The sequence below is a fragment of the Vombatus ursinus genome, unplaced genomic scaffold (genome assembly GCF_900497805.2).
Source record: "Vombatus ursinus unplaced genomic scaffold, bare-nosed wombat genome assembly UNPS02014818.1, whole genome shotgun sequence".
Classification (NCBI taxonomy): Eukaryota; Metazoa; Chordata; class Mammalia; order Diprotodontia; family Vombatidae; genus Vombatus; species Vombatus ursinus.
In genome coordinates, this window is record NW_020954596.1 from 3,785,327 (window position 1) to 3,800,252 (window position 14,926).

The 14,926-nt window shown below is 44.4% G+C and overlaps 1 protein-coding gene across 1 annotated transcript in view; it reads left to right on the forward strand.

Annotated features, from left to right (window-relative positions):
• Positions 1-14,926, forward strand: part of ADAM33 (ADAM metallopeptidase domain 33) — a gene marked incomplete at its 5' end in the record, with an annotated part of 33,821 nt that continues 18,895 nt past the window's right edge. Inside the window, 1 exon segment of the mRNA XM_027836265.1 lies at positions 1-94. Coding sequence (XP_027692066.1) covers positions 1-94 — 94 coding nt within the window.

A 14,926-nucleotide genomic window follows, 5' to 3' on the forward strand; every position in this document is an offset into this window, starting at 1 on the left:
GGCCCTGGGACAGCCCGCCGGCCCCCGGGACTCCTCCTCCTCCCCCTCCTCCTCCTTCCACTAGGGGCCGGGACCCGGGTCCGAGAGCCGAGAGGTGAGGAGGGGTCTTACCGGCAGAAGGGATCGAGGATGCAAGGGCTGGGGAGGAGAAAGGGGGTCCGGAGACCATCCTGGTCCTGTAAGCAGTGGCTGGGGCTGGAGCGGAGGTCTGCACTTTGAGAGGAGCCCCAGTGGATCTCAAGTAGGGGAAGGGAATTCGGCGGGGCAGAAGGGATAGGGGCCGGGGCCTGGGAGGGCAGAAGGGCCAGAACCTCGGTGGGGCTGACCAGAAGGAGAGGGGCGCTCCAGGACCAAAGTGAATCCCCAACCATTGCCTCCAGGACAGACGGAGGCTTGGGCACTGGGGCTGACTCGGTCACTCAGGCTGAGATTTGCCATCTCAGACACTTAAGAGCTATGTATCTGAATCGAGTTAGTCGGAAACAAAATCTATCTATCCCGTCTGGGGACGGGGCCTGGGATTCTCCTGCCAACTCAGAGAATGGAGCCGGAAAGGACCTCAGAAACAGAACATGAAATGTCTGAGGTGGGAAAGGACCTTCCAACGCAGGGCAGTCGAAGGGAGATAGAGTTGGGAGAGCCCTTAGGACTCAGAACAATTCTGCAGGATAGAACAAACATTGATTGAGCTACTCTTAGAGATACACAAGTTAGATAAGACAGGAGCCTCAGCCCCAGAAAACTGGGAGAGAAAGTAAACATGTCATAAGGCTGCAAAGATAGGGTACCACCAGACCGTGGAGATCCTTGAATGCAGCAAAGGAAGTCAAGCTTTATTTGGTTGGCTTTCTGATGTAGTGACAATAGGGATAGACTTGCAGTCAGGAAGAACCGAATTCAAATCCCACCCCTGATCATGGACTTTTCTTCATGCGTAAAATGGAGACTAATTCCTGTATTATCTAACCCTAAAGAGTTGTGTCCTGGCTCCAATGAGATAATGTAAGTAAAATGCCAGATAAATGCCACTCATTATTAATTTTACCAGGACCCACTTAAGGTTAAAGTATAGTAAATGAAAGATGTGACTAGATATGGAGAGAAGAGAATATTCTGGGAAATAGATTGGTGGCAAGATGACTTGTTAGGAAGATATTAGAATGGCCCAGAGACAAAGTAATGAATTCCTTTATTCCAGGGGAAATGGGGGGGGGGGGCAAGGAAGGTGGATGAGAGAGATGTGGAAATGGACTCAAAAGGCCTTGGTAATTGATTGGATAGGAGAAGTGAAGGAGAAGAAAGAGTCTCAGGTAACACCATGGTTACAAACTTGGGAAACTGGGTAGATGACGATGATGCCACACAGAAATAGTGATAGCAGAAGGAAGAGGAGGATTGTTAGGGTTTAACAATTTTGGGGAATATACCAGGCTAGGAGGATATTTGGGTAGAGATGTCCCATGTGGAGCTAAATTATGCAGATTTGTTGCTCAGAAGACAGATGTGAGAGTCAATATAGAGAAAAATGATCATTGAAGATACGAAGCAGAATGAGATTTCCCAGGGAGAGACTTTAGACAGTAGAGAAGAATGCTAACTATGGAGCAAAAGCCACCCAGAGTAAAGGTAAAGAAAAGGATGAGCAATCGGCTGAGGAGATAGGGGAGCAGTTAGTCAGGAAATCCAGGAGAATGTGCTGCTTCTGAAGCCAGGGGAACAGAAAATATTCAGCAGGAAGTGGTGGTCAGCAGTGTTTAAAGCTGGGAGAAGATAAACAGTAAGAGGACTGAAGAAGGCCAATTGCATTTGTCAATTAGTAGCTCAGGAGTGAGTTGAGAAAAAGCAGTTTCAGTGGAGTGGTAAAAACAGAAACCTGGTTGCTAAGGTCTGTACGTTAAGTCTGGTTTTTCTCTAGTGAGTCAAATACTTTTTCGCCCCTTTTGGTAGTTGACCATCATTAAACAAACTGGCTCAGTTAATCATATGACTTTTTAAAAATGAGGTCCATTGTAAAAAAAAATCATCAGTAAAATATCACCCAGTTCCCTTCTCATATTTTTATCAACAATAATTTTGATTTGTGCATTGGACCATTTTCAGAAAGATTTTATAAAAATGGAAAAGTTGTCATATGTCCATAGTTGCTGATGTCTTTTTGGTCACCTTCTTTGCTTAATTAATAATACTGTCTGTGTTTTTCTCCTTTCTTTTCAAATCTCCTCTAAGTTATCTTGAAACTCAATACCTGGCTGCTTTTTAAAATGATTTTGCCTCCAGTATGGATTTCTTCTGTGTGTTTGGTTAGGTTTAGCTACCCTTTACAACATCATCTTCTTGAATACCATTTCCTTTTTTTCACAAAGCTCATTGGGTACAATAGTCTTTGCACTGTCATTAATGATGAGAATAAATTACTAGAGAAAAACATATTTCCAACAAGATGTCTCTTATGTATATGTCAAAATCATCTGACATAGGCAACAAAGAATTCTTTGTTCAAAGACTTTCTGGTTACCATTGTTAATAATAACAATAACGATAGTAATAATTAACCAATGTTTATGTAACACTTCAAAATTTGCAAAGTGCCATATATATTATATCGTTTGATCCTCACAACCATCCTCTGAGGTAGGTGCCACTAAAATCTTCATTTTACAGATGAAGAAACTGAGACTGAGAGAGGTGTGACATGGGTCACACAGCTAGTAAGTGTCCAAAACAGGATTCAAACCCAGGTCTTTCTGACTCTCAGTTCAACCTTCTATTCACTTCAACCCATGGCAAGACATAAAACAAGGAAATACATGATCAACAAGGGCATTTGTCAATGTCTTGTCGAGCAAAGTCCAAATGGAAGGATTTCCTATAGATGGTGAAGTCCTCCAGATGATCTGGTTTGCAGATAATTTGGGGCAGATTATATCAAGTCCTACTATCCTAGAGTGCCTCCTCAATTAGATCCATGACCACTCAAAAGAGATTGATTTAACAATCCACATAGGAAATACCAAATGGATGAAGAATTCTTATTGTCAAAATTACGTCCTCAGGTTGGATAATGACTGAGTCCATTAGTACATGGTACTTTGGATAGGTATTTCAGATGAACAATATAACAGACACAAAATTGAGTAAAAAGGCAGCATGAATCAGTTTTGGGAAATTACTGAGTAGTTTTAGTGACCCCAAGCTGCTCGCAGCAACATCAGTCCACCTTTTCAACAATATTCTCCTGGTGATGCTATATGACTGTAAATCATGGAATATCACAATCTTCAAGAAATCAAGATTGCAGGTGACTCAGAGGCCAGGGAGAGGTACTTGGTGGGCATAAGTGAGTGGCAGTATATTGCCAAAGATGACTTTTATATCAGAAGTCGTGCAAAACATTCTACTGAGAATACCACTGAGTGGAGGAGGAGACAGACTAATCTTATGGAGAGAGTAAGTGATAACAGATATGGAGAGCCTAAGTGTTACAGTGGCACCCACAGAATTTTAAAAGATCCAGAGAAAAGCCTCTAGCTTGTTGGGCAGACACCCCATGAAGGATTTATGAGAGGAAATGGACAAAAATTATAGCACAAGTTGAGAAGGTACGACTGGTTTTGATCTGTACCAGTGAAGTGAGCAAAGTAGTGGGGCCAGATTAGAAGATATCTAATATCTCTTCCAATTCTAAGTCCTATAATCTTTTTTTCATCAAATCTGAACCCTATGAGGATTCACTTGAATTCCTTGAAGGATTGGAGTAAGGGTAATAAAGTCCAGTTTTATTAACCAGGAATTGAGCATCCTCTAGAATCTGACTCCAACTTTGTCTCCGTTTCTCTCTTTATTTGGTCATTCATTCATTTATCAGCCATTTCTTAAGTACCTACTTGCTGGACTTTTGACACAAATACAAATTAAGGTATGGTCCCTGCCCTCAGGGAGCTTTCTAGCTAATGAGGTTGGAGGTGGGAGATAAGGTATCTACAGCAATAATTATACAGATTAGAATGTGATAAGTACATAGGAATACCCAAAGTATTCTGGAACATTCTAGATGGGAGAATTTTTAGCTAGGGGCTAGGGAGAGAGAAGGAGAAATTAGGAAAGTCTTCATAGAAGTTTTGAACTGGGCCTTCAAAGAAACTAAATAATGTTAATAGGTAGAGATGGGAAGGAGCTTATTCTAGACATGTGGAATAGTCTCGGAACACACAAAAGGAAGAGGGCAAGACAAAATCCAGAACAGTTAATGATTTTAGCTGATTAGAAATTGGAATGTTTGAAGGGAGTAGGGTGAAATAAGACTAGTAAGACAAATTCGAAACAAAATAAATGCAGATATACTGAGAAGAGAAACTATCGAGTGGGAAAAATCTTTATACCAAATGTCACTGACAAAAGTCTGATATTCACAATATAGAGGGAACTGACACAAATTCATCAGGCCAAGAGTCATTCCTCAATAGATGAGAGATCAAAAGATTAGGAACAGTTTTCAAAAGAATTGCAATCTATAATGACCTTATAAAACATGCTCCAAATTACTAACTCAAATTAAAACAAATCTGATTTCATTCCATACCCTGAAAATTGTTAAATATTATTTAAAGAAAAAAACATGAATAGTCGATGCTGGAGGGTCTGTGGAGAGACAGGGTTACTAATATACAATTGATAGAACTGTGAATTGTTCCAACTTTCCTGAATATCAATTCAGAATGTTACATGTAAAGTGATTAAATGTTCATACCCTTTGATCCCATTACTGGACATATACTCCAGCAAGGTCAAAGAAGCAAATTTTCCATATATATTCAAATAATCATCTCAGCACTTTTGTGGAAGCAAAGGGCTGGAAACAAAGTGTGAGCCTCTTGACTGGGCTGAGAACAGTGTGCCATAGGAATTCAAAGAAATGTTTTTGTGCTTTAAGAAATGTCAAATAGAAAAATTCAGAGAAATAGGGGAAAACTTTTATGAGCTGATATAAAGGGAAGTAAGGAGGACAAAAAGAATAATATACAAAAAATTCAACAATGTAAATGAAAAAATCGCTAAAAGGAAGCTTGACTTAGTAACCAAAAAACCAATGATGCACTCAACGAACTGATTACAAAATATAACTCTTTCATTTCAGGGAGACTACTGGGATAGAATGTTTGTCAGTTGAGGTTCCTCTATCAGTTGTTTTTGCTTAAATGTTTTTCTTTGTTTCAAGAGAGGATTCAGTTTCAAGAGGGAAGAGGAAGGGGACAGCATTTACAAAAATGATCATAATGTAAAAACAAAAACTAAAAACATCATTACAACTTATTTTTTAAAAATATTTTAAAAGATAGATTGGAGTAAGATTGTGTAGAGCCTTGAATTCCAGGCTAAGATGTTTGTATTTTACCTTTTTTTTTCTTTTTTAAACAAAGAATCCACTCTGGTCAGACCTGCATGTTAGGGAGATCATTTTGAAAGATGTTTGAAGGATAGATGGTAGACGGGAGCGAGGAAAACAATTAGAACATTATTACAATGATCCAGGTAAGAGGTGTTGCAGACTTAACCAGGGAGGAAGGTGTGTGAGTGGAGAAGAGGAGGCAGATTCAAAACAATATTGCAAAAGTAGAATTAACAGGACTTGGCTCCTAATTGGATGGGGTGGGGTGGGGAGAGGAGAAGTGAAGGCTGATGGGGAGGGAAGAGTCAATTATGACTTTGAAGGGTTGAGGCTGAATGAGTAAGAGGATGTTAGTGTTCTCAACAAAAATAGAGAAGTTTGGGGGAAGGGCAGATCTAAGAGAGATGCTGATGGATTCAGTTTGAGATCTCTTTGAGTCTAACTGGTCTATCAGACATTCAACTAGAGATATCCAGCAGCCAATTGAATATTGAGAACTAGAGCTTGTAAGACAGTTCATGAGACTAGAAATATAAGTTTGGGAGCTATCTGCAACAAATGTGTCAAATATGCTGCCAGCAACACTCCCAAATACAAAGGAACTAGGTTAAAATGTAATTGAGAAATAGTTAACAAAATAAATAAAAATGCAATAGAACATAGATAATATTAATATGTGGTTTTCTAAGTCAATATGAGTAAGTGGGAATCCTGCGTGAGGTTTAGCAACCACAAGTTCTATTTGAGTTGGATACCACGGGTCTACAACTCCCCACTCTTGTAAGTGCCATATCCCAAATCTGTCTAGTACCTAGCACAATGTTCTGTGTGTAGCAGTATGTAATAAATGTTCATTTTTATTTCTTGCATGAAGGTGATAATTGAAGCAGTGAGATCTCCATGTAGTCTTGTGGCCACATGTCTAGTGGTAAAATCTCGCATTGTTATTTCCTTTTGGGGGGGGCCTTACTGTATGTTATCCAAGATCAAGGACCAAGTCTTCTCCCATTAATCCCGTAGCAGAGCCAGGCAGAGTGGGGCTCAGAGGCAGCATGGTGTCCTATGGAAACTGTTTTACATATAGATCCCCTGTTGATCCTACCTGTGTGATTTTGGGGGAGTCACTCCCTTCCCTTCTCTGGGACTGAGGTACCTCCTTAGTAAAAGGAAGGGGTTACAGCAAATGATCCCCAAGATGCCTTTAAGCGCCCAAGCCTGTGTGAGCCAGAGGCAGTGTGGGTATCATATGACATGGGCTAGATTTGGAGTCAGAGGCCTGGGTTCAAATCTCAGCCCTGCCACCTATTCTCTTATGTGGCCTTGGACAAATTACAAATCTTATGTATAATTCTGTTTGCCCTATGAGAGTTTTGAGCAGGGGACAGAGAGGATCATATTTGTGCATTAGGAAGATGACTCTAGCCATGTCCAGACAGGATTGGAGGGGAAAGACTGGAGGACTAGAGACAAGTAAGGAGGTTAGTGCCGAAAGTCCCAGGCCTGAGGGTCTTCCCCCATAGTCAGCCCCTCCCCCATTCCTGGAGCTTCATTTCCACCCCCCCCCAACCGGATGGGGGAGGGAGAGAGGGTCAGGGGTTAGGACTGAGAGCCCCAAGGGCCTTGGTGGAGCCTGGGAATGATCCGGGGATGCCCCTTCCTCTCCTGGCTTCCCTCCCTCCCTCCTGTCACTTCCCAAGGAGAATCGAATGAAGTCATTGCTCAGGGGGTCGATTTTAGACAGTTCCCACATCTCCAACACTCCCCTCCTCCTCCCCCAGGCTTTCTGGAGCCTGGCCTCAATCCCCTCCTGACAGAAAAATGCTGTAGGGAAGTTGCTGCTTTCTCGTTCTCTCTGGGCTTTGGTTTTTGGAGGGAAGTTTGAGTTCTTCTGGATGGGAATGGGACCCCCTGGGTTGGGATTCAGGTGACTGGAATTGCCCTGGTTGTCTTATATTCTCATTTCTCCCACCTCCATTCAATTTGCTAGTCATTTCTCCTTGGTTGCGGCTGATGTCTCTCTGCCATGGGCCTCTAGGCTTTTTATTTAGTTTTCCTTCTTCTCCCTCTGAGTCTCCCCATCTCTCTTGGGTTCTCTGTATGTTTCTTTTTTCCTCTGCTCAGTAAAAGCCCCTGGGGATCAGGGGAGGGACACACTCTTCCTGACAGATGTGGACATTGGAGGTGGAAAGTCATTTGGGAGAAGGGCTCAGACCTTCCCCGTATCTCTTACCCACACCTCCCTGGCGCCCCGCCCCATTCCCCCCTATGTACTTCAGAGAGCAGAGGAGGAAAAGTGAAACTGAGACTATTGTGGTTTCAAAGCAGGTAGTGAGGCCTCTAGGGTTCTTCAGGTTTGTATTACCTAGGGAATTTTAATATGTCAGTTCCTGTTTATCAGAAGACGAATCTAAATGTGTGAATGTCATAAAAATGTCCATCTCTACATAGAATCAGAGAACACAGAATATCAGAGCTGAGAGGAACCTTAGCAATCTCCTAACCCAAAGGTTCTTAACTATTTAGTATACGTCATAGACCCCTTTGGCAGGATGGTGAGGCCTGTGGACCCTTTTACAGAAAAATGTTGTTAAAGGCATAAAATAAAATGTATAACATTATAAAATAAATAAATGGTTAATTATTAATTTAAATTATTATTTAAATACTGTTGTTTTTATCAAAATTATAAAAATCACATTCAAGTTCATGGTGTAAACTCCTTGAGGACAGGAACTGTCTTTTGCCTTTTTTGTAACCCTGGCTCTTAGCACAGTGCCTGGCAGGTAGTAAGTGCTTAATAAATGTTTATTGATTTACTGGCTGAAACCTATCCATGGACCCCCTAGTGAGCCTGGATTAAGAAGCTCTAGTCAAATACAACTCCTTCATTTTAAAGAAGAGATTGAGACCAAGAGAACAGAAGAGACTTGCCCAAGGCTATTCACTTGTTTCAGTCCTTTCCTACTCTTTGTGACCCTATTTGGGGTTTTCTTGGCAAAGATACTGGAGTGGTTTGCCATTTCCTTCTCCAGATCTTTTTACAGATGAGGAAACTGAGGCAAACAGGAGTAGGTGACTTGCCTAGGGTCACACAGCTAGGCCAGGTTTGAATTTCCTGCCTCCAGGCCTGGTGCTCTATCCAGTTCAACACCTTACTGCCCCTGCCCAAGGTTACACAACTCATTTGTTGTGGGCAGAAGTAGGACTGGAATTCAAGGCTCTGATCTCCCTGTCTAGGGCCCTTCTTAATCCACCATGCACTTTACGTGCTCCAATTGTGTTGAGTCTGAGTTAGGTGATAATGAAGATAATAATAACAATAATGATCACTTATATCTTTTCCATCTCTCATGGATCCTCATACATTCTCTCATGATCCTCATACAAGCTCCAAGAGGGAGGGAATGCAGGGTTTATTATACTCATTTCACAGAAGGGGAAAATGAGGCTCAAAGGGGCAGGATCACAGGTCTCACAGTGAGTTAGAGGTGGAGTAGGCTCTTTTCTTTACCAGGCAGTAGCATAACCATTGGGTCCGTCTTGAGGCCTCATGTAATGTCTGTATGGGGGCTTCCTGAATCCTTCTTATCCAGGGACAGAGCTCAGCAGAGACCCTGGGGACCCCTCTTGGGCTGAACACAGAGAGATTATAATCAAAATAAGAATGCCTTTAGGACAGGAGTGGGAGCTCAGGTTCCTGCATGGAAGAGGTACTTAGTAAGTGGAATGATGTAAGCTGGCCCCCCGGGTCCCTGTAACCATCTTGTTCTACCTGCCTCTCTTCTGCTTCTGTCATTCTTCCTGGACTCTGCTGTATTTCTTTCCTTACTTATTGTGCTTGGCTTTTCTCCTGGCACATTTTCCGTATCTTACTTTGCCCTGCTCACATTCTACCTGGGATTATACTTGGGTCTGTATCATAGGACTTCTCTCTGGCTCCCAGTTCCTCCCCCGGTCAGATTAGAAACTCTTTCGAGCCTCTCCCCCACAATTGGCTTGTCTTCATTTTGTGTTCCTTCTAAACGGACTCGTTTTGGTCCTCTTGTCTCCCTGGCAAGGGCAGGCACAGCTCTGCTTTTGCCCTCGTATCCCCCAGGGCCGAGCACAATGCTTTGCATAGACACAGTAAGCATTTAATAAAAGCTTTTTGAATGATTGGAGCTTCTTTAAGAAGCGAGCTTCGGCATTTCCCATTTTTATATTTTCATTGTTGTGGTTCAAATGTTCGTTGAATTGAATTGAGTTCTTCCCAATCTCTAGCCTCTCCCCTGCCTCATCCTTTACTTATCTCAGATTGGATGGGGACAGCAGACCTTCCCCTCACCCCAACTAAGTCTTCTCTTCCTCAAGCAAAATCTTTTCATCTTTCCTCTCCTCCTTATTCCTCTCTATAAATGCCCAATGCCCCTTCCTGGATCTTCTGCTTGGCCCAGCCCCTTACGCCTCTGAGATGGGAAGCTTTAACTGATTCAACTGGACATTTTTTAATTGTGAAAAACATAATGGATAAGAAATTGAGGTCAGAAAAATCTGAATTCAAGTCCCACTTTCGATGCATGTGGGCTCTGTGACCTGGGGCAAATCTCTTAACCGCTCTATGCTCTGGGAAGCTCTCTGCCGCTATAATTCAGAGAACAGTTTGCGACTGATCTGCATGGGTTCAGTTCCTTATGCTGGTGAAATCCACATCCCTGGACCACATGCAAGACCATGGGCTCAGGGTTTGGAATACAAAATCAAAAACAGGCTCTTCCTTCAAGGAACACAGACCCAAATAAGGGCAATAGGAGTTAGATAACAATTAGCATGATCCGATGTGGAAGATGATAGGGACAAAGTGTGTGTGGGGGGGGGGGGGGAGGAAATCAGGGATGGCTTCATTTTTGTTTCTCCAGTGCCAAATGCTTGTTGTTGAAGGCATGTGTAATAGGTGTACTTAACCTTCCTCCCTCTCCCCCTCTGCCTCCTAACACACACACACACACACACCACTGAGGGTGCCTGGAGTTGCCTTCATAGAGGAGGTGGGAGCAGAGTCTTGGGGGAAGTGAAAGATTTCGACAGATGGAGATTCAGGATTTCGGGTGAGGGGGGAAGTCCATTATGGTGTGGGGGATGGTGATGCAGAGGCACTGAAATAAGAGAGGGTAGGACCATAGCAGCAGTTGAAGGGTTATTTGCTTTGGTTGAAACATAGAATGTATGGGGGCAGCTAAGTGGCTCAGTGTGTAGAGCACTGGCCCTGGAGTCAGATGGACCTGAGTTCAAATCTGGCCTCAGACACATAACACTAGCTGTGTGACCCTGGGCAAGTCACTTAACCCCTATTGCCTAACAAGAAAGAAAGAAAGAAAGAAAGAAAGAAACATAGAATGTATGAAGGAGAGCAGTGTTTATTAAGGCTAGAAAGTCAGAGAGGAGTCTGATTGCAGAGATTCTTGACCCTCAGGATGAGGGTTTTCTGCTTTCTTTGGTGGGCAGTGGGGAGCCAATGAATGATTTTGAGCTAGGGAATGACTGGGCTCAATTAATACAGTGTGTATTTTGGAGAGGGGAGAAAGTAGATACAAGGGACCAGTTAGGACTTAGTTACAGCCTGAGTCTAAAGTAAAAAGGGCCTGGACTAGTAGTACAGTACCCTTCCATCTATGCCATTCACCTGTCCATCACATACCCTCCTTTGGGGGTTAAAATGATAGCTCAGTGAGTAGAAACAAGGGGTCAGTGAGGGAAATAGGGCTCTATGTGAGGGGATAAGGGATCAATGAGAGGGTGGGGGTTCAGTAAGAGGCTAAGGGCTTGGTAAGGGGATGAGGGCTTAATGAGATGCTGACTTAGTGAGAGGATAGGGGCTCAATGACAAGGATAGGGATTCTCTAAGGGCATTAAGGTTCAATGAAGGGATTGGGGTTCAGTGAAATGGTGGGAGCTTAGTGAGAGGGCTGGGGGATCAAGGTTTAGCTGAGGAGGAGATGGGGTCAGGAAACCTGAGCCTCAGTCTTGCTGAGGCCAATCCTCACCCCCCACCCACATTTCCTTTTCTGCTCTGCATACTGAGAGCTGGGAGACACTGGGGATGTAGGTGGGGAGGGGCTTCAGACTGAGGGCTGCTCTGAGTTCCTCCTTTAAGGAGATGAGGTTATGGGGGAAGGGAGCAGCCACAGAGCCTTGGACTCGGCCCCAGGAGTTTTATGAGTTTCCTGTGTGAGAACGAGGCCATTGATGTGAGGAGATAAGCTGAGGCAAACTCAGAGTTTATTTTGTCCAAGAAGCCTGGTTTGAATCAACCCCACATGCCCAAGGTGGGTGGGGCATCTCCCCTCCTTCCCTCGGTTTTGAGCTGTGAGGTTTGTACCCTAAAAAACTTAGGGGAAGATAAAGAGGCAGATACTCTATTTGGACATGAGGGAGGGAAGCAACCCTTCCAATCAGGGAAGTCCTCCTGGAGGTAGGGGACTTTCCAGGAGCCTCCTAGATGTATGGGGGATGGTGCCATCTGGGTGACAGAATTGGGATGGGAAGGTTGAACAAGCCACTGAGGGCTGACAAGAGTCATTTTCCCCTGACCCTTTTCTCAACCCCCTTTCCCTCCTAAAAAGCCTCCCAGGATGGCCCCAGTCCTCAAGAAAGTGGCCCGAGCAGTGTGGTTCTGGGAACTATGGACAATTCCAGCTTTAGGTCACCATCTAGGTGCCAGGATGCCATCCTTCCTGGAGGCCACTTCTAGAACTCAGTACCCAGAGATGGTCTAACATACCAGATAGGATTCTAGGCATGGCCGTATGGTACTTTTAGGCCTAGTTCAGCATCTGAAAGATTCTAGTCACTAGGACACTTTCCTGGACAATTGAGTGAGTCTGCTCCTGCTTCTGTAGGACCCAGACACTTGGGTCTTGACTTGGTAGTCATAGGGACATTATGGAAGATGTTATACCTCACTTCTAGGTACCTGGAGGGACAGAGGACAGACTGCTAGAGGCTCAGGAGACACTGACATTGGCATGTTTGATGCCTCAGGAGTGAGTGCTTTGGGGGCAGCTAGGTGGTGCAGTGGATAGAGCTCTGGCCTTGGAGTCAGGAGGACCTAAGTTCAAATCTGGCCTCAGACACTTGACACTTACTAGCTGTGTGACCCTAGGCAAGTCACTTAACCCCAATCGCCTCACCAAAAAAAAAAAAATGCAGGATTTTGTACAGATCTATTGTGGCAGCTAGGTGGCACAGTGGATAGAGCCCTGGCCCTGGAGTCAGAAGGACCTGAGTTCAAATCCAGTCTCAGACACTTGATATTTACTAGCTGTGTGACCCTGGGCAAGTCACTTAACCCCATTGCCTAGCCAAAAAAAGGAAAAAAAAAAAGATTGAGTGCTTTGGCTGTGTTGAGTTGGAGATCCCTTTGGGACATCCAGTTCAAAAAGTCCAGTAGGCAGTTGGTGATGAAAGACAGGAGCTCAAGAGAAAGAATGAGGTTGGATATGTAGATGTGAATGTTAGCTGCACAGAGATGATAATTGAAATAGTGGTTGCTGATGCGGCCACCAAGTAAGAGCTCAGAGAGGAGAGGGCTCAGAGTCTTAGGGCACTCCCACGATAAGGAGTTATGATCTGGACAGTTAGCCATCAAAGCATACTAAGGAATTGTAGTCAGACGTGTAGGAGAACGAAGAGAGGGCAGTGTTGCGGAAACCCAGAAAGAAGAGGGTATACAAGAATAGAATGTGGTCTACAGTGTCAATACTGCCAAAGACTCAAATTTGGGAGTCTTTCTACCACACCCTTCTGTTTCCCTCTCCCACTCTACTAGCTTTGTCTCAGGCTGGATACTGGACTGCCAGCCAGGCATCATGGCATTTGAGGCCCCATCAGGCTCTGTGGGTCAGTGGGAGGCCTCAGAGGAATAAAGGTTTAGCTGGTGGGGTTTTGGGAGGCTGAACCAAAGAGGGTGAAGATTCCAGGCATTTTGACTTGGTGAGTAACTTCCTTTCTCCCGTGACTCACCAGGAGCCCTCTTAGCTTGCTTCTCTTCCCTTTCCCCCCCTCAACTGAGGGAGGGTCTAGGCCTGAACCCCTCTTTCTCTCAGATCATGACATGGACTCCTAGGCTATAAACAACTTGGGGAGGGGAAGTGAGAGGCACAAAAGGGAATTAAGAGCCATATAGACTCCTCCCCCACGCACATCTGGAGCAGCAGCTGCTTCTCCTGGGGAGGAGGGGTAGGCTTATGATGGAGGAGGGCCAGACTTGGGGGCTTGGGTGGGGCTGAGGAAGGGCAATGAGGTGTGGAGGCAGGGGGATGGCCTAAATCCCCAGTCAGGGATGCTTTCCTATGGGCCTCCATTCCTAATCCCTTCCCCTTTCAGGGGTGTCCCTATCTGGTTCTGTGTCCTTTTTGGCATTTCTGTCTCTTTCAACTTTTCTCTGTTTCTCTCTTTACCTCTCTATATTTATTTCTGCATGTCTCTGTCTTTCCTTCTTTGTGAATTTCTCTCTCTCTCTTCCTGTGTGTCTGTCTGCCTCTGTCTCTGTCTCTGTCTCTCTTCTTTTCTCTCAGTTTCTCCCTTTCTCAGTTTCTTCCTCTCTCTGTCTCTGTCTGTCTGTCTCTCTCTGTCTCTGTCTCTTTCTGTGTGTGTCTGTCTGCCTCTGTCTGTCTCTGTCTGTCTCTGTCTCTCTTTCTGTGTGTGTGTCTGTCTGTCTCTGTCTCTGTGTGTGTGTCTGTCTGCCTCTGTCTCTGTCTCTCTCTTTCCGTGTTTGTCTGTCTGTCTCTGTCTCTCTCTGTCTCTTTCTCTTTCTGTGTGTGTGTGTCTGCCTCTGTCTGTCTCTGTCTCTGACTCTCTTCTTTTCTCTCAGTTTCTTCCTTTCTCAGTCTCTGTCTCTCTGTCTCTGTCTCTCTCTGTTTCTCTCATTCCCCCATGCCTGGGACTGTTTCTCCAAGTGTGTATCTCTGTCTCCTAGTATCTCTGTTCCTCTTTTCCCTCTGTCTCTCTGTCTCTCATCGGCTCCTCCTCCCTCAGCGTCTCCTTATTTCTGGGACTGACTTTCAGTACCTGTTCCCCCAGTGTCTCAGTCAGCTTTTTTCTCCCTCATAGTGTCTCTCCACATCTCTGCAACTCAGGCCAAGACCTGGAGTCAAGAATGTTGATCAGTTTTCTCTTTTGGGAGAGATTGGGACTAAAAATGCTTGTTGATCCTTCCCCTTTCTTCTCCTTCCTCTCCTGTCCCTCAAGTGACTTGTGCTAGCCTTCCTCCAGAGCCATGGGAGTGAGGGGGGGAGAAGGGGAGAGGAAGGGGTATCCTAGAGCCCCAAGGGCTCAAGCAGGCCACCCGCTGCCTCTGAGCCTGCTGTCCCTTCTTTCAAACTCCTTTCATTCATTCAAAGAAACAAACATGAATTAAGCACATTTTTACAGAATCTGGTAATAGGTAATGATCGTGGTATTTTTCCCTTTTTTTCTTAATTTCTGTCTCCTCTTTCTATACCTTTCTGTTTTCATCACACACACACACACACACACACACACACACACACACACACACACACA